Source organism: Triturus cristatus, chromosome 3_2 (assembly GCF_964204655.1).
Source record: "Triturus cristatus chromosome 3_2, aTriCri1.1, whole genome shotgun sequence".
Taxonomy (NCBI): domain Eukaryota; kingdom Metazoa; phylum Chordata; class Amphibia; order Caudata; family Salamandridae; genus Triturus; species Triturus cristatus.
Genome location: NC_140584.1, coordinates 456,991,936 through 457,012,433, shown reverse-complemented (window position 1 = coordinate 457,012,433; position 20,498 = coordinate 456,991,936). Strand labels below are relative to the sequence as shown.

The 20,498-nt window shown below is 43.1% G+C and overlaps 1 protein-coding gene across 1 annotated transcript in view; it reads left to right on the top strand.

The window, feature by feature from the left end:
• Positions 1-20,498, top strand: part of LOC146857533 (uncharacterized) — an 813,297-nt gene that overhangs the window by 69,604 nt on the left and 723,195 nt on the right. The window contains exon 2 of the mRNA XM_085648075.1: positions 2,903-3,250. Coding sequence (XP_085504201.1) covers positions 2,903-3,250 — 348 coding nt within the window. The remainder of the gene's footprint in view (positions 1-2,902; positions 3,251-20,498) is intronic.

Here is a 20,498-nt window from a genome sequence, read left to right as displayed (position 1 = left end):
AGAACTAGGGACAATCATTTGATTTAAGCAAGTGATCAAATTAAACTCTTGCTAGATGATTTACAGGATTCCTGTCTTGCTTTCCTGGTAATTTATACCAAATATACATGGGGTTTGCCCAAGTAATCCTCCACTCTCTGGGCTGTAAATATGCCCACAAAAAAAACGTGATGTGGAGGAACACATATCCTAAAGGTTCATAATAGGATACATTCAATTACTCCTATACATTGGTTCAAGGTCCCATCAAATTCACATTTATTTCAAAAAGGTCAAATCCCACGCTCATTCAGGTCATAACCACAATTTATTTCTTTTACTTTTTATCTGGTAAGGACCAATAATCATTTTATATGTCAACTTAGATAACAAAATCAAATAAAACTCATATGCACAATATCTATTTACAAAAACATACAGAATTACAAAAAAACAAAAATAGTCCTTTCCTAACCCCCAAATTTACAAAGAAAGTGTCAGTTCCTCAAGTACAATGCGATCCACTGTGAGGTAATCCTTTACACATTAGAGGTACCCTATCCACCTCTAAAAAACTTTCTCAGTCTGCATGTCCATTATTAGGTTTAATTAAATATTCAATGGATTCCTCCTTCTCCATTTTTGTTTTGTGTAATTCTGTTATTGGAGAGGTCCCAAAAGTGGAAAAAAGTGCTGATCCCCATGTTAATTTCCTTAGGGCAAATGTTGTCGCAGCTGCAGAAAAATTGCTGGTTCGATGTTCATCAACTCATGATCCCTTTATTGTTTGATGGAAATCCGTTCAAATTTGTTTGCCATTTTTTTTGTCAAAACCAAAGGGTTAAAGGACACCCAGAAATATACAGCTATCATGACAATATGATCGCCATATTAGATTTGCAAAGTCGATAAATTAAAAAATGAAATATGAAAGAATCTGATTGGATGAGGGAACTTTTTCTCTTGTTTTAAGGTTGTGTGCTGCTGGTTTGATGAGATGAAGCCTGAACTGAGGCCCAGTGCCCAGGGCCGGATTGGAATAGCTGGCATCAGACGTTCCCCAGGAGGCTTGAAGGGTGGGGGCCAGATTTGCAGCAGTGGGGGCTGGTTTTGTCACTTAGTGCCGGTTTTGGATCAGTGCTGCAATATCGGCCCCCAATAACAAAAGTAGCCTTGCGTGACACTTGCACCCCTCCGTCCACCATGGGACTGGTCTGGCAAAATTGCCAGGGCTGCTTTGGGCTTCCAGTCCTGTCCTGCCAGTGCTTGGGAAGAGGGCCATGTGTATCTGGGCTGGGTTGGATAGGAATGCCACAGGACCTGGCTGTAGGCCTGGTCCTTGTGTCCAGAGACTGCTGTGCATTGGCAATGGCCATGTACAACTGGGTTAGGCGGGATTTAGTGTGGGCACAGGACCAGGTAGTAGGCTACGTCCAGCACTAAGCCACCATGTGGAAATAATCCACTGTGGTTGTTCTTCAGACACACGCAACCACCTCAATTTTATTCTAATTTTCCCCTAACATTATGGGTCTACACAACTGAACATGTACAGTGGTGTCTGGGTGCAGGGGCAGTGCCTACCCCCATTCTGCCAAGACCGTAAATTGTTTGTAATCTCATCAGTGATGTCATGCGTGATGTCATTTGAGATGTCATCAAGGCTTACATAAAAGCTTGAGAAAGGGGAAGTGATAAAGCACAGGAGTTAAAGGCTTAAAAACACAAAGTGGTGGCCAATGCAAAGCAGAGGTGGGAACACAAAAGCTCAACATTTCTGTGAAAACAGAGCACATGGGCCTGATAATGTAAAAATATTCTGGGTTAGGGCATAATTAATCACAAGGGTGTGGTTGTAGGGACGGAAATGGGGGACAGGAGAAGTGGAGGAGGAGAGGCATACATCTGTGGGGAGGGGGATTAATACAAAGGCCAAGGGACAAAATCTCACAGAACAAAGTAATCTGCTCTGTCATAGTGTTCATCAGATGGAAAGAAAAAAGGAGGTCATTAGAGGGGCCTTCCAAAAGTAACTGGCTGTTGTGGTCACATGACAACCTGTGGTTAGCGTAAGTGGGGGTATGACTATCGTAGGAGATAGGTAATCATAACAAGGATGGTGAAAAAAATGAGTTACAGAACAAAAGGAAGCAATGGCGTTGGATGGCCACAGAAGCCCTCGATGGGTCAGTAATAAAGTTCAGGGGGCTTTAGGGTAAAAATACTCAAGATGGGGAAAAATGAAAAGATTGAGGAAGAGCTGATCAGTTAACGATGAATGAAAAATAAAGCACGTTGACTTCTGAGGCACAAAATCTGTCACGCGAAAACGAAAATTGAAGGCATAACAAGTCTGGATCAAAAGCTTAGAAAGGGCACTGGGAGACACTGAAAACTTTAAGTGGGCACACATTCAAAGCACCAGAGACTGAAAGCACCAAAACCCGGAAGTAAGTGCAAGAAATAAGCATGTTAGTTTTATGGCACAAGAACTCAAAGTAGGGCAGAAACACCGGACATGAAGGTGAGGGGCCCTAAAAACACGAGGTGAGATAAAAGCAATTCACAATGGTGGGTGTGGCACAAAACTTTGAGCGAAGGACAAAAGCAGAAGGTGTGGGTGGCACTAAAAGTAAAGAATTGGAAAAAATGAAGCAAAAGATTGGCAAAATTAAGCATAGAGTTTTAGGGGCACATTTACTCAAGGTGGGGACATAACATAGCTTGGGGCGTGGTGTTCGCTTGCGTCATGAGTGACTGGCTGGTAACTTTAGGATGATTGTTGGCAAGCAGAGTAAATGTGGTAGTTTTCTGTCAATCTTCATTTTTATTTCTTGGAATAATATTGTGAATATTTCTTGAAATTTTGGTTCACACTTTGAAAGAATATCTGTTTCTAATGAATTTTATTCTTTTATTTAAGAATCCCAGGAGTTGAAGATATTGGATGCGGAACCAATTAAAGTATTGGTGAATGAAAACGTTACCATACCATGTAAATTCGGCGCTCTGGTCAGGGATTTGAAAATAATAGGAATTATCTGGTACTTCAGACAGAAGGAAGAAGAAAAAGCAATATGTCAATTTGATGGAGAGAGGGGAGTACAAACAGCAACAAGACCTGGATCAACAATGTCAATAGAGGAAATCAGAAAAGGGAATGCAGCTCTTCAGCTTCCACATATACAATTTAATGAAGAAGGAAAATATAAGTGCGTGGTCTTTGTTACTCCATCTAAAGCAGAAAGGACATTTTTATTGGAAGTATCTGGTAAGCCACATGTTTATCATCTAAAGGGGCTTATTAAGTTTATGAATTCAAATAGAATCTCAAATGTCAAAGACGTATTGCTGGGGATCCGCTGAAATATTTCATAGTGCAAACATTCACACATCATCATACTACCTTGATGGCCATGCCGATCGGAAATATGTGTGCAATGATACATGTTAATTGACTTTCAAAGTCATTCATTGTTTCATAAAATATGTTACTGCAAAATATCCTTTTACTGCATGGGTAAACACAAATAACAGCACTTCAAATCCAGTTAAGTAATACCAGATATCCTCCCCGATATGTTGTTAATAGATTTGTATTATTCAAGAATTACATAGATATTCCAATCCATATGGGTAAGTTCCAAATTGCAAACCATGCTCTAATGTGCAAAATACAAAAAATGTTGCAAAAAAATATCCTTAGGTTTAAAAAATTGATGAACTTTTAACCTCCACGTGTTGTAGAATGTTCTAGAAAGTGTGTTGATAGAATACGTTGCATTTCTGACTTCGATGTGTACTTGAATATTAAAAAAACTATTTATATGGAAAAGTAGAAAGACAGTAATAGAGAGAATTTTTGAAAGCTAAAAGAATCAAGGAACTATTGTAATTTGTTCTTGATTATCTACTGGTGGTCACCAGTAGGTAGTTATCACTGTTAACGGTCTGAAAGTGTGGTGTTGCTCAGAGTGGCATGGTGGTGATATGATATGGTGCTACACTCGGGTATGAAACGAGAGTCTAAACTGTGAGGTCATTGCTGAAAAGGGATGTGGTCTGGTGTTTGTAGCATACGTGTGCAAGTAGTGTTAGTAGGCGTTTATACCATACAGGGAGTGGGAAGCGAACTACTGACCGTTATTGTGTGTTGATAGTATACTGGAAGCGGGAAGAGAAGTAGTTACGCCTACCGGTGTAAAGACTGGGGGATGAAACCGAGCTGATTGCTGTAAAGTGATGGGCTCTGGGCGGTGTAGGATATTAGCCGCTGTACTATAAGTGTCTAAGTAGTGTTAGTATGCGTTTATAGTATATAGGGAGTGGGAAGCGAACTACTCATCCCTACTGGTGTGAAGACTCGGGGATTAAACTGTGAGCCTAAATTGTGAGCTCATTGCTGTAAAGTGATGTGCTCTGAGCGCTGTAGCATACTTGTGGAAGAAGTGTTAGTTTATGTTTATACAATATAGGGAGTGGGAAGCGAAAGTCTTACCCCTACCGGTGTTAAGACTCGTGGATGAAACTATGAGCTCATTGCTGTAAAGTCATGTGCTCTGCGTAGGATTCCATTGTAGGTCATAGTAGAATGTTAGTATGTAATTCTACTAGAATCTATGGGGCATATTATCAAGAAACGGCGTTAAAATTATCGCCGCTTCGGCGGCACGAAACTGCTGCTAAAACGGCGATAATAGGCTTGATAATATGCCGTAGAGAATTCCAATAGAAGCCCATGTTAACACCGGAACATGGGCTTCTATTGGAATTCTCTACGGCATATTATCAAGCCCATTATCGCCGTTTTAGCGGCAGTTTCCTGCCGCTAAAGCAGAGATCATTTTAACGCCGTTCCTTGATAATATGGCCCTCAGTATGTAATGTTAGAATGTAGGGCTGTCATGAGGGGAACCTTGCCGAGTTTGTACACGGTGCTGGATTAGACGGTTGCGGGGTCTCACCCGTTCTTTTAAATGAGGACCCTGGTGGATGGGTAATGTTCCGTGGCCAATCCAATTATAATATTGAGGGGTCTCTGTAGGACTGGAGATCTTAATATCACATGTAAATTAGGCACGGAAGGGCACAGAGACGTTTTTACAGCCTAGGGGAGCGCCACCTTCCCGGGTATTGTTTACTAATTGTTCGGGGGGTTTGAGGCCAACTGAAGTCCGTGGATCGCCACACTCGGGTCTTTATTTAAATATGCAGGGTGGGCCTCGGTAGTCCCTGAAGCCTCGGTGGTCCTAGGCAGTGCCTTATTTGTTCTGTAATCACACGGGCAGTACTTATGGTGTTATAAAGTGATACACTCATAGAACTGTTGCAGTTGTACAGTTACCCAGGCTTCATTTGTCTAATAGTCAGTTAGATTATGTTTGGTAGGTGCACTCTAATATTAAATAATGTTGTCCTTAAACTCTCCTATAAACAGATGATTTTCACAATAAACAATAGACAAGTGTCGTCAGAAAAAGAAGACCTATACACTCAGTTATTTATTTGAAAAAATAAGTAACCTTTATTAAAACAGAAATAAATAGAAATGTAACTGTAATAGAACAGTATAATAAAAAAAACGTGGGTTGGACTCCAGTGGAAGCAGCATAGGAAACCTGCAAGACAAAAATGAAACATGATTATGTGTGATATGTGGAAAAGGTAAAGAAAGGTAGTCCGAATGAATGGACCATAGTGAGAATGGAAGAGAGGGGGAGTGGGTGGAAGGGAGAAGGGGAGAGAGAGTCAAAAGAAGAGAGGGAGGAGGAGACAGAGCGTCGGCCTATTGTACCCAGCCCTTAGTGTTTACCCTCTGTCACCTGTTTGTCTAGGATGCTGGGGTCTGCGAGAAAGAGTGTGGTTCAGCAAGTCCTTAAAATTAAATACATGAGGCCAGAGATTATGGGCCATATTATGAAGGAAGGGCGATAACATTATCGCCGCTTTAGCGGCAGGAAACTGCCACTAAAGCGGAGATAAGGGGTTGATAATATGCCCTTGTGAATTCCCTTAGAAGCCCAGGTTCTGGTGTGAACCTGGGCTTCTATGGGAATTTACAAGGGCATATTATCAACCCCATATCGTCACTTTAGCGGCAATTTCCTGTCGCTAAAGTGGTGATAATGTTATTGCCGTTGTTTGATAATATAGTTCTACATTATTAGCTACGGGAAAATCGCTTGCATGCACCTGTGCACCTAGGGTGCTGCACCCCAACCCCTTCCCCCACGCTGTGCTCAATTGTAGGTCTTGCACACCAAGGCTTCACTGCTCACCCGCCATCACTGGTGTATCCCACGACGTGTTGGTGCAAGCTCCTAGTCCAGGGGGCCTCTCTCAGGGTGGCACAGCAGGTCCCCGGTCTGGGACGGTGTCTTGATACCACGATGGAAGATGTCAGAATGCCCAGGGCATCATCACGGGCTGAGCACCTTCTGCACGCATTTTGGTGCAACTAACTCAGTGTCTGAATAGAGAGAAATAATATAATGTTGGAAACGTCTTGAGGTAAATGAAGGTTTATTTCAAGCTTAATAGAGAACACCAGTTGAGTTCATCCTTCCTTCTTGAAGTACAATCTACCAACTGTTAGTGGTAATCGTGGTTCAAAGAGGAGTTGGAGTGCAAGAGAATACACAAGGTTAAATAATAATATGTTATGCCAACGTTCACATACAAAGGAACAGACCGCATACTAGAAGCATAATGTGCGCGTGTAATGCAGTGGCGGGAGCCTGTGTGCATGTACACTTAGTAAGGAGCTCACTACAGTGTCCTAAAAGCCAACACCACGTGTCCGCTGTCTCAGGCCTACAGTACGGACAAGCAGGTCCTTAAAATTAGACAGATGTGACTGAATGAGGTCAGAGATCACATCATTACGCACGGCAACAACGCTTTTTCGCACATGCGCACTCAGGGTGATGCACCCCATCCCTCTCGCAGAACCGCCCTCAACAGGTGTCTGTAGGGCAGCGCTGCCCGTAGGCTCAGGCCTACCTTATGGTAAAGCAGGTCTTTAAAATGAGACAGAGATGTGACTGAATGAAGTCAAAGATCACATCATAACACATGGCAATATCGCTTATTCGCACGTGCGCAGTCTGGCTGATGCATCCCATCCCTGCGCTGAAGAGGTGTCTGTAGGGCAGCGCTGCCCGCTGGCTTAGGCCTACAGTACAGTCCTGCAGGTCTTTAAAATGAGACAGAGATGTGACTGAATGACGTCAAAGTTCACATCATAACACATGGCAATATCATTTGTTCGGACCTGCGTAGCTAGGCTGAAGCACCCCACCCCTCTCACCGCAGCGCGCTCAATTGGAGGCCCTGCGCACCCAGGCCGCTCTGCTTACCTGCTGTCATTGTTGTGTGAGCAAACACTACGGGCAGCAGTGCTCACAATTTAGAGCCCGTGTTGATTGCCAGGATGGAGTACACCTCATGGATCCATTTCTTTTTTTTATTGCGCATTGTGATATGCGAGGTGGATGCGGCAAATCATTTGAGGTAGTGTGGAAGAAGAGGGACGTGTGGCATCGTGGTTATCCTATTTATAAGTACGCAAAGTGGGCTGGGCTTGTGTACGCCACGCCAGCGTAGGGGTGTGAATAATTATTCCGGGGACTTGGGCGTTGTTCAGTTCCTGTCTGGCCAGGAAGTGTACTTCTTTTGTAGTTTTCACCTCGCAGAGTGTGCAATTTAGATTAGTGTAGCATGTGTTGGGAGGGCGGAAACTATTGTTAATGAGATGGCATGTGATCTAGGATGGGCAGTCTGCCCGTGGCTGGTGATGCGCCTTAGAGCCAGCAATACCCAGGCCGAAAGGCAGCACAATAATGTGCAGATACACACACCAGGGGCATCGTGTAACACATATTTGTTTTTTGATGGAACGTTTGAGATGCATGGCAATCACACGTGGAAGGCTAATGTACAGAGCATGAATATTGATCAAGATGATCGTTGCATGTTGTGTGTAGTATAAGATATGTGTAAACAGGAAAACACTTTTCAAAAAAGCTTTCTAAGCAGAAGAGGTGTCTCTCATCAAACGCTGTAGAGAGAATGAGTAAAATGGGTGGGGTCGTACAACTGTTACAATGGGAAATGTTATGAACCAATCAAATGCTTTTTATTAAGGTCACATGGCAATCGCGCACCAAGCGCGCAAGGAGGCCATACCCGACGCGATTTTCAGAAAATATATTCATCATAATATAAGTTTATTACAGTTAGAAATATATAAATGTTTAAAATAATTTAGATTTTCGCGTGCTCTCATATACTGTTTAAAGTAATTTAGATATACTTTTGAGAAGAAAAAAAAAAGGGAGTGGCCTACCCGGCGCGATACTATACGTCTGTGACGTTACACAGTGCCTGGAAGCGTGTACTCGTCGAATACGCAATGCGCAGCAGGTGCGACCCCATACGTACATGACGTAACACGTGGCTTGGTACTGCGTACCCGTCGGATACCAAAGTAGTACCTGGGGTGACTTCATGCGTATATGATGTTACGCGGGACGCGGTGCCATGAACTTGTTGGATACGAAATGTGCATCATTTACGAGTTTAGCAATATGGCAGATAGGATTCATGTGGTGATGGAGCTTGGTACGCTACCGGTATGGGAGTGCAGTTTTCTCCCTCCCCCAAAAAAAATATACATATTTTTGGGGGAAGATATAAAACATTACATGATTTTTAAAGTTAAAAACAAGAAGTATAATAAAGTTCCAAAATATTTAAAAATATAATAGAAAAAATATAGGTTTTATAAACATTAAAATATTAAATGAACATTTAAAAAAACATAAGAATTTCACTGAAAAAACCATAGGTTTTACAGACGTTATAGTTAGGAATTAGCATATAAAAAACCTTAGAAATTCACAAAAAAAACCATAGGTTTCAGAGACGTTATAGTTAGTTGAACATTTGACTCATATAAAACCAGCGAAATTCACCTGTTATAGTTAGTTGAGCTAACTATAACTCGCGTGCCCGCAATGCACTGCTGATGGTGTCACATATTACATCACTCATGACATGGTCAGTGATATCACTGATGACATCACTCATGACATCACTCATGACATCATCCTCGTGACAATCTGATGCACTTTCTGATGCTCTAATATAAACTTTGATACACCCATTCTAAAATGCTGGCTACTATTTTACAAACCATACACAGAAAAATGCCAAATACTACATAGCACTCACTATTTCCTAGGTCTACACACACATCCAGTCACTTATACATGTAGTTACTCATCAATAGAGGACTATAATATGCACTCATACATCTATTCATGCAGTCACACGCTGCCACTCATCCATAGAGTTACTCACACGCCTAGTCAGTAATGCAAATAATGAATCACATACCCATTTAATCATGTATACAGTTATACACACCAACTTCGTTATTTTTAGACATACCACATAACTTATTTATACAGATACTAACACATATTTACTGTCTTAAAAAATCACTGATAGAAGCAGACACTTATGTATACACCCACTCTTGAAATAACTTAGTCTCACGTATACTCATTTATATACTCCAACACTCACATATAGTGGCTTAAAACATATGTAGTTAGTCACAGATGTACCACTGAGACATGTATTCACTCACCAACACACCCATAGACACACTAACTCACCCATACAGCCCTTTCCAGATGCACTTTTTAATCCATACAACCACTGAATCACCTACTCGGACATCTATGCACAAACTCATACACCCACCCACCCACACAGACACTCAGGGACCCATACAGATACTCAGACAATAAATCAATAACCTATATAGACACTCATGTAGGTATTCAGCAACCCATGCAGTTGCTTACACATCAATGGAGAAACTAATACAGACTTTTACACAGTTTAGTCACTAACCCATGCATTCAGTAAGACACGTTCAATCACTCACTTATACAGTCAGTCACACACATATTAAATAATTCATTTAGGCGCTTGTAAATGCATTCATTCTTCAATACACCTTGGCATATATATATATAAAACATATTTACATTTTATAGAAACACACATTCACTGGATGATGTCATGATTGATGTCATCAATGATGTCATTTGAGATGTCATCAGTGATGTCATCAGTGATGTCACTAACCATGTCATGAGTGATGTAATATGTGACACCATCAGCAGTGCATTGCGGGCGCCCGAGTTATAGTTTGCTCAACTAACTATAACAGGCGAATTTCTCTGGTTTTATGAGTCAAATGTTCAACTAACTATAACGTCCCTGAAACCTATTTTTTTTTGTGAATAGATATATATATATATCACCTACTGGCGGTCGCGAGTAGGTAGTTATAGTTAGGATCTAGTTTCCATAGGAGAAGCGTTTTTTGATTTGCCAATAACTTTGGCGCCGTTTGACGAATTTTCACGAAATTTTCAAAAATAGTGGCACGCTCTGGTCAGATCCTGTCTTGAAAGTTTCAGGGTGACTCGTCAAGCTGGGGCCGAGAAAAAAGGGTGTCCCAAAATATGTTTTCCCCATGTTAATTTCCTTTTTTTTTTAATTTTATTTATTTCCACAAAGATTCCGGTGACAATACAGATTAGATTCATACCATTGATACAAGTTAATTAAAAATAACATTCAAATTCATACATTTAAGACACTTATGGAAACACAAGAAAAAACATCTTTAAGGGACAGTTGAATAAACCGCAGACATTTAAAAATTAAAGTAGAATAATAAATGCTGCGGGGCTCATCATGCCCCCAGATAGTCTGTGAGAGCACCCCAAGTTAACAATCCAATTTGTTTCTTTCTAGCCCCCTTCAAAGCATATAGACTCCATTCTAATTCATAAATATTATAAAGCTTAGCTCTCCAAAATTCAAGTTTCGGAGCCTCAGGGAATAACCATTCCGTTGCGATACATAAACGCGCAACAGTCAAAGCAAGAAATAAAAAATATTTGTGCTCACGTAATGTAGGATAGTTAGATACATTTTGTCCTACTCCCAATAACATAAATGCTGATGAGATCTTAAACGGGCAATGCAGCACCTTTGATATAAATACCTCAATACTGGTCAAAAAATGCGACAATTTGGTACAATTAAAAAAGATATGCAGCATATCAGCATCCAAGTCCCCACATCGAAAACATTTCCCATCATATTTATTGCCCCAAGTTGCCATCCGCTTGGGAGTGTAATATAACCTAAAAACCGTCTTATAAATTTGAGCTTTTAAATTTGTAGCCAAACATATCTCCTTAGACATACACAAAGTAGCCTGAATATCCAGTTCAGGCTCTCCTAACTGATTTTGCCAATAAAGGTTATATTTTTGCATATCATCCTCTCTAAACTCCATCAAAATCAAGTATAGCGAACCAATCCTTTTTTTAAGGCGAATCCCTTCCACTAATATATTGGGAGAGAACTTGATATGTTTTTTTAAACAAAAATCTTGAATTTGGAGATATTTAAAAAAAGAACAATGGGGCAACTGATATTTATCCAGAAGTTTTGCATATGTAACAAATATTCCATTTACATCGTATAAATCTCCAATTCTACATACGCCATTTCTTGACCAGCTTTTTGCCACATTGTCCCAGAATACGGAAGGGAGCATTTTATCAGCACAAAAGGGAGTATAAATGTATTATTTTCCTGACACTTCTCCATACTTTAAAGGCAGAGTCCAGTACCTTGAAGCGGGTATGCTTATAGTTATTACCCTCAAATTCCTTTAATAAACATCCTTTTGCCTGTTCTCCTAATAACAAAAAGAATATCGAGGGTGCTTCCGCTTCATCCTCCACAGGCTCACCTGTCAACATACACCTCATTCTTTGTAAGAAGCAAACATAATAATAAAGCAAAAAATCCGGTATACCACGTCCACCCCTTTCTTCCGGTAGCGTCAACCATTTCATAGCTCGTCGCACTTTTCCCGGGGCCCCAAAAAATTCCCCACAAATAGACTGAAGTTGCAATATATATTTAAGTGGAAATTCCAGTGGAATACTCCGAAATAAATATAATATCTTAGCAAGAACATTCATCTTAATGATGTTCCCTCTTCCTATTATAGATAATTGCAATCGGCCCAATCTCTCTAATGATTGCTTAACTTGTGATGTTATCTCTACCCAGTTAGTATCTACTATCTCTTGCATTTGAGTTTTAATTTTCATACCTAAATATTTAACCTCATTTGTAACCCTTGGATCCTTAAATTGAATATTTTGTGTACACAAAACTTGAGTTTTTGCTGAATTTAATTTATAACCAGACATAGCACCAAAGTCTCTGGCTAATTGTTCAATCTCGCCAAGAGACTCTCCATGATCAGTCGTTATTATCGCGATAACGTCCGCATATGCAAAAACTGAATATGCAATATCTTTTACTAAAAATGGTTTAATATAGGGTGAGTTTTGAAGACTAATAATAAAAGGATTGATATATAAAGCAAAAAGCAAAGGGGAGCACGGACAACCTTGCCGTGTCCCTCTCGTTATGATAATCTTTTCAGATTTTAAGCCCATAGCAGTTATTCTAGCGTTGGGTATTTTATATTAAACCTGAATTGTAGTCAAAAAAGCCTTCCCGAATCCCATCCTTCTCATCACTTTCCACAGATATGACCACTCCACCCGATCGAAAGCTTTCTCAGCATCAAGTAATATCAACGCTAGATCCCTTTTTTCCACCTCTGCAATATCAATAACCCTATTAATATGTGTAACAGTGCCTCTTTTTGGAATAAAACCATGTTGATTTATTGCCACAAGCGGTGTTATGACCTTAGATAGTTGATTCGCAATCATTTTTGAATAAAGCTTGCTATCGCAATTAAGCAAAGATATTGGACGATAAGATCCGGGTAACTCCGTCGGCTTCCCTTTTTTACTAAATACCACAATTGAAGCATCATTCCATGTATTTGGGGCAATCCCCCTTTGTGCCATTCTAAAAGTCTCCAGCATAACCTTTTTCAAAGACTCAAAAAAACATTTGTAAACTTCTCCCGGAATAAAATCAGGGCCTGCCGCCTTACCATTCGGTATACTTCTAACTGCCACCTCTAATTCTTCCATGGAGAAGGGGCTATCCAAAAATTCCGAATCACTATCATTTAATTTACTAAACATGCCCTCTTCCCATTCCTGACCTACAACAGAATTTGGCTGGTAAGTATATAATTCCGTATAGAACTGCTGAAATATATCTAATATTTCCCCCGGCTCCTCATGAATCACCCCAAACTGATCCTGTAATTTTAGGATTGAACGAGAGGTCGCCTTCATTTTTAATCTTAAAGCCAAGGACCGACCAATGGTTTCTCCATATTCATGAATATGCCGTTTATTTACTAAATATTTCTGCGCTATATCATGGGTCCAGACCCCGGTTATATTTGCCCGACACCGTGCTACTTTAACCTCAAACTCACTTATATTCAATAAATTATCCTTTTTCCCAATTTCTTTAATCAACTCTTCTTCCGCGATCCTTACACTGTTATACAACTCCCGCATTTGAGAACCTAATTTGTTTTGATTATACAGCCCGTAACTTATCGCCTCCCCTCTAAAACAGGCCTTAAATGTGTCCCATACCTTTTCGATATTAGCCGATCCAAGATTAATATAATTAATATAAAAAAATTCTACTATCCCCAGCGCGCTACTTCCGCGCCGCCTGTTCTGGGACGGGAGGCCACGTATTGCCCTGGCTAACCTGACGCTCCCATGGTATGACGGGGGGATTGCCCTCCCGGATATTAAAAGGTATTATTGGGCCTCCCAGCTAGCTGCGATTAATCAGGGCCTATATGGGCCCGCCTTAAACCCGGCGTTTGAAATGGATAGGATGCTACTTCCAGGTGGTGACCATAATCGAGCGCTCTACTCTAGCGCGCCCGACGCTCGCCTAACGGGCCCCATGCGTGTCATGGTGCGAGTGTGGCACGCGGCCAATGCAGCTATGGGGTGGAAGGACCGTTTGACCCGGGCGTCACCACTATACGCGTCTGAGCGGTTGGGCTCCTTGTGGACCTCGAAGGGCTTTGAGAAGTGGGACTTAATAAGCATCAGCAAAGTGGGGGATCTCTGGACGAGGGGAGGATTTAAAACGTTCGAGATGCTGCAGACGGAATTTCGGTTGCAGGGCAGCGAGTACTTTCGGTATTTGCAGGTCCGGCATGCGCTGGGCTCCGTCTTTCCGGACGTTGCCTCCATCCCGGAGTGTCCCCCCCTGGAGGATAGAGTGCTGGATGGACACGTCCCTGACAGCACGATCTCACTGATCTACAAAAAACTGATCAACGACCGCTCAGACTTGTTGACTGCCCTTCGTGAGGCTTGGGTAGCCGATGGGCTGGAGCTGGACGACGAGGACTGGATCTCCGCGGTGGCCTCCCCGAAAGAGGTGGCCATACCGGCTCGCCTTCGTTTCGTCCAGCTCAAGATACTCCACAGGGTCTACATGACGGGGCCAAAGCTCCTGCGTATGGGCTATGCTGAGGACGGTTTGTGTAAGCGTGAGTGTGGTGCGCTGGGGACTTTTCTGCATATCTTGTGGGAGTGCCCGGAGGTGGAGGGGTTCTGGCGTGGTGTGCATGAGGTGCTGCGAGTGGTCACGCATGTGGCGCTGTTGCCCGAAGTGAGGAGATGCCTGTTGAATGTGTGGGAGCCTACCGATTATTCGGTGCCGCAGACGTGGTGGGTGACTCTGGGGTATATGGTTGCCAAGCGTGATATTGCCCAACTGTGGGGATCCCAGAGGCCCCCAACTGTCTCGGCCCGGAAGGAACATATGGATTGGTGCATGTTTCAGGAAAAGGTGGTGTATGTGGCGAGAGGTAAGCCTGCGACATGGGTGAAAGTATGGGGCCCCTGGAACGCCTACCGCGGGGGAATCTGTGCTCCACCGTTATTGCCCCATCCGTCGCCGGCCCCGTCCCCTTAGCCAACTCATCCCCCCGGTACCTGGGCATTAGGTGTACCCAGCCCTAGTTCTGATCTCTCCCCCCTCTTGAGATTCCTATGGATGGCTAGGATCCCCCCTCTAGGGGAGCACGTGTTGCTATTTCCGATTGAGGATTGCCTTGTGGGTTTGTTTGTATTTGTTGTTCTTTAAGTTTAAAATGGAACCGTATAGTGGGGTCTGGATAGTGTGGCTCGCAACGATGTTACCTCCTGTGCATGCTCGGCCGCAGCACCATGTGTTTTATAAATGTATATCGTATGCTCCTTTCATTGCTAGCGGCCGGCCGGAAGGTTGTAGGCCCATATTTGTATATTTTTGAGTCTTGTAATAAACGGTTTCAAAAAAAAAAATAAAAAAAATTCTACTATCCATTTATTCATATGTGCTCTATATTGTTCATCAAAACAAAGCTTCCTATCATATAAAAAGCTTCTTAAACTATGTATCTCTTTTGAGATTGAACACTCTGTTAAAATTGAAGAATGATCCGATGATACTCTGGGGAATATCTGGATCTTAGTCCCACAATGTATGGATGTAGAGATTAAAAAATAGTCCAACCGGACAAATTTCTTATGTGGAGCGGAATAGAAAGTATATCCTGGGAGTGTCGGATGGTTTTTACTCCAAATGTCTACCAGGCCGTGATCAGTAACCAAATGATATAAGGCTTTAAAAACTCGTGGTTTACGGACCCTATCATTTTCTAAGCCTGCAGCCAGCTCCGAAATATTTAAATTAATATTCAGATCTCCACATATAATTAAAGGAGATCTCCAATTAGCGAGTTCTGTATTTAACCATTCCAAAACCTCAGCCTCATCTATGTTAGACCCATAAACTGAGCATATTGTAAAGAATCCACCTCCCACTTTTATTCTAATATTGCCCATCTACCCCACTTATCTGTTAGACTACGAACAGCATCACAGTAACCTGGTCTGGACAAAATCATAACCCCTCTAGTTTTATTAGTTTGTTGGGAGGCAGCAATTAAAGTGTAGCCTAAATCTGCTATAAGCTTCCTTTTATCCCATGCCAAGTGGGTTTCCTGTAAACAGAGAATATCTGGTTGAATAAAACGAATTTCAGCAGCAATTCTCCTCCTTTTATTAGAATGGTTGAGCCCAGATACGTTAAATGAACATATTTTAGTATTTCGTAACATACAATGTTAATATCAAAATCCTCAAATCATAATTAATTCTACCTAAACATCTATATGTTAAATTAATTTTTTTGCTTGAAATGATGCCCCAATACCAGAAATATATTTCCTTTTCATTATTGCCACCCGAAATCGCCGTGGAATTTTCCCCTTTAACCCTCTCTTCCCCCTGTACCCTCCACCACCTCACTCCCCTCCTACCCCTCCCCTCTTCCCCACCCTCAAAGAACTCCCCCCAACCCCCCTTATCCGAGGCTTTAGGACTCATGGTCCAATCGATGGTAGCGAGCTGCATAGCCCCTCTAACGTTTCCCCACAAGGCTATCCAAAAAAAAAAAAAAAAACAGCGCTTTTCTTTTTTTTTCTTTCCCTTTCCCCTTTCTATTCTTTTCCTACCTTCCCTTTAAACATCCTACTTCTGACTTTTTCTACCAGACCACATGCTCTTACAATGCCTGAATCATAAGACTGAGAGGCGGAGCTAGCAATAACAGTAAAATAAATCTAATAACTCAAGAAAAGCAATTCTAACTCATCTCTTCCAGTTGAATGAACCTGGAAAATTAAGAGTCATTCGTAAACTGCAGGTAATCTTTTGCTGCCGCGACGTTAGTGAAGAATCGAGTTTTCTCCTTGTAGATCACTTTGAGTTTCGCCGGATTCATAATATAAGCTTGAGCGCCCTTTATTTGAAATAGATTCACCAACTGACGCAGTTGCCAGCGATTGTCCATTGAATATTTGGAATAATCAGGTGTGGCAAAAAAAGAGAAACCATCCGCCATAGATTTCCTATTTGGTTGAGTATTCAAATATACATCTTCTCTGGCACGAAAATTATTAAAGGCAACAAGAAAAGGTCTAGGCTTAGTTGGATTCTGTCCAGATCGAAGATGAATATTAAAAGGGTATCTATGGGCACGCTCAATCTCCCGTTCCCAGTCCCATTTGTTCAAGCTCGGAAAAGCCTGCTGAAATAATTCCATTATAAATTTACGCGGATCTTGTCCTTCTTTACCTTCAGGAATTTGCATCAGTCTTAAATTAATACGGCGAGCGCAATTTTCGAAATCGGCCATTTTCCATAATAAGTCCTCTTTATTACCACTCAGAGTCTCTGTGACCGATTTCTGTTTTACCAACTCATCCTCAATATTAGAAATTCTAGTTTCCACCTCCGTAAACCTTTCTCCAAAATCTGATTGTGCTTTAACTAACCTCCGAATAGAGCCTTGCAATTTTCGGCAGGAGTTCTGAATTTTATGACTTTCTAATGCAGTTTTGTCCATATGGCTCAAAATGGTCTGATATATCGTGGTCAGAGTAATATTATCCGTCGAACCTTCGACCACTACGTCTATCCTGGACATATCACTCCCACCTCTGACTGTAACGGAACTTTCCTCTTCGATAAGATCGCCCAGTTCATTATCATCATCAAGTTTTCAAAAATAGTGGCACGCTCCGGTCAGATCCTGTCTTGAAAGTTTCAGGGTGACTCGTCAAGCTGGGGCTGAAAAAAAAGGGTGTCCCAAAACACGTTTTCCCCATGTTAATTTCCATAGGAAGCTTTAGACAAAGCTACAGCCCGAACTGCTGAGCGGAATTACACCAAATTTGGCAAAAATGTAGGTCTTGGTACAGAAAGAGTCCCTTTTTTTACATGGTGTAAATCCGTTCAGTAATTTTTTAAATACTAAAGGAAAAAGAAAGGAAAAAAATATCGATATCTGAGCAGAGACTAATAACACATCTCATCCTGACTTCTGATTGGCTGCCAACACTCCAAACCAGGAAGTGTTGGCAGCCATCTTGTGACTCAGTAACCGAGTCACAAAAAAAAGTACAAAAAAAGGTCAAAAACAAGAAAAGGGGGCATGGTAGAAACACCCTGACCCCCTAGGCCTGCTCAGGGGATCCTACAAGGACCCCCAGGCCCAAAAAAAGCATTTAAGCCCCCGGCCTGTCAGTCGCTGACAGCAGTGTTATCAGGGCTTGGAGCGGGCGAGTCTTTGTAACAGAGCTTCAGACCGGTGAGTCATGCCTTGTGCCTCTCCCTGTTTCATATCCTTCTAATACTCTGCCTGCTGTTCTATTCATTTGCCATGGAAATCTATAAAATAAAAATAACAATGCCGACGCCAGGCTTTTTCAAGGCGTAGCACTTCGGTTACAAAAGTGTACGAGTTATTATTCAGGCAGCGCCTGCAACAGGAATCTAATAACCGCAGCAGGTGAGCCGAGGACTGTTTGTTTGTGGCAATTACACATGAAAGAGCGAAAACTAAGCACCGGGCACACAAAGGTGCCGATCACGATCCGGTAAAAAATTTCCCCGTACGACTCGTATCCGGTCTTTTTACCGTACGAATCGTACAAGTGCCGTACAAACTGCCAATCACGATTCGCATGGGAAAAAGTCCATACGAACCGCATTGGGAATTATTCCCCACACGCCCTCGGGTCGGAAATTGTGTCCGACACGTCCTCGGACGATTTACCGTACAAATGTGAAAAGTGAAGTCCGACCGCGGAATCACGATCCATCCCGTGCATCCGATGTTACAACCGTATGGAAAAAACACCGTCCGCACCGAACTCCCATAGCAACCATGGAGACATTTGCCCGCATACGCGCCCAACACCCCCCCAGCCCTCCTATGTACGAGTCGAATCCCCACCCGTGTATGTACACCTGTGTACGTACGAGTCGAACCCCCACCCGTGTATGTACACCCGTGCATGTACGAGACGTACCCCCACCCCTGAATGTACACCCGTGTACGTACACCCGTGTATGTACACCCATGTATGTACGACCCGTACCCCCACCCCAACCGTGTATGTACGACCCGTACCCTCACCCGCGTACGTATGGAGCGTGCCCCCACCCCAACCGTGTATGTACGTACCGTACCCCCACCCCAACCGTGTATGTACGACCCGTACCCTCACCCGCGTACGTATGGAGCGTACCCCCACCCCAACCGTGTATGTACAACCCGTACCCTCACCCGCGTACGTATGGAGCGTACCCCCACCCCAACCGTGTATGTATGTACCGTACCCCCACCCCAACCGTGTATGTACGACCCATACCCTCACCCGCGTACGTATGGAGCGTACCCCCACCCCAACCGTGTATGTACGTACCGTACCCCCACCCCAACTGTGTATGTACGACCTGTACCCTCACCCGCGTACGTATGGAGCGTACCCCCACCCCAACCGTTTATGTACGTACCGTACCCCCACCCCAACCGTGTATGTACAACCCGTACCCTCACCCGCGTACGTATGGAGTGTACCCCCACCCCAACCGTGTATGTACATACCGTACCCCCACCCCAACCGTGTATGTACGACCCGTACCCTCACCCGCGTATGTATGGAGCGTACCCCCACCCCAACCGTGTATGTACGTACCGTACCCCCACCCCAACCGTGTATGTACGACCCGTACCCTCACCCGCGTACGTATGTAGCGTACCCCCACCCCAACCGTGTATGTACGTACCGTACCCCCACCCCAACCGTGTATGTACAACCCGTACCCTCACCCGCGTACGTATGGAGCGTACCCCCACCCCAACCGTGTATGTACGACCCGTACCCTCACCCGCGTACGTATGGAGCGTACCCCCACACCAACCGTGTATGTACAACCCGTACCCCCACCCCAACCGTGTATGTACGACCCGTACCCTCACCCGCATACGTATGGAGCGTACCCCCACCCCAACCGTGTATGTACGTACCGTACCCCCACCCCAACCGTGTATGCGACCCGTACCCTCACCCGCGTACGTATGGAGCGTACCCCCACCCCAACATTCTAAGTACGGAGCGCACCCCAGGCCCCAACACCACCACCTTCACACAACATCGCGCATGTACGAGTCGTACCAAGCCAGACACAAGGACAGCACTGTACAACAAAATGGCCAAAGTACACATCGTACACACGTTAAAAACGCACGTACACAACCAGGACAAAGCAAAACAACGCAAGAATACAACATTCGAATGGCACAAAGCCACAAAACATGTCCAACAAGCACAAAAACAACACATTCACTGACCTGCAACTGCCAAAATCCCAAACAGAGGCCCAAAACACAACCACTCCTTATAACACACCCACCCAAACTTCAAACACAGCCACACCCACCAATGGACCAATAAAAAGGGCCCACACACACAAACCATGAGCCTTTGCAACAGACTCACTGCTGCCAGACCCCACAGACAACCTACAGCACCATACTAGAACCTTTACTACACCTTACACTTGCACACCTTCACACAACCACCTTCACAAACACCCCCTCAT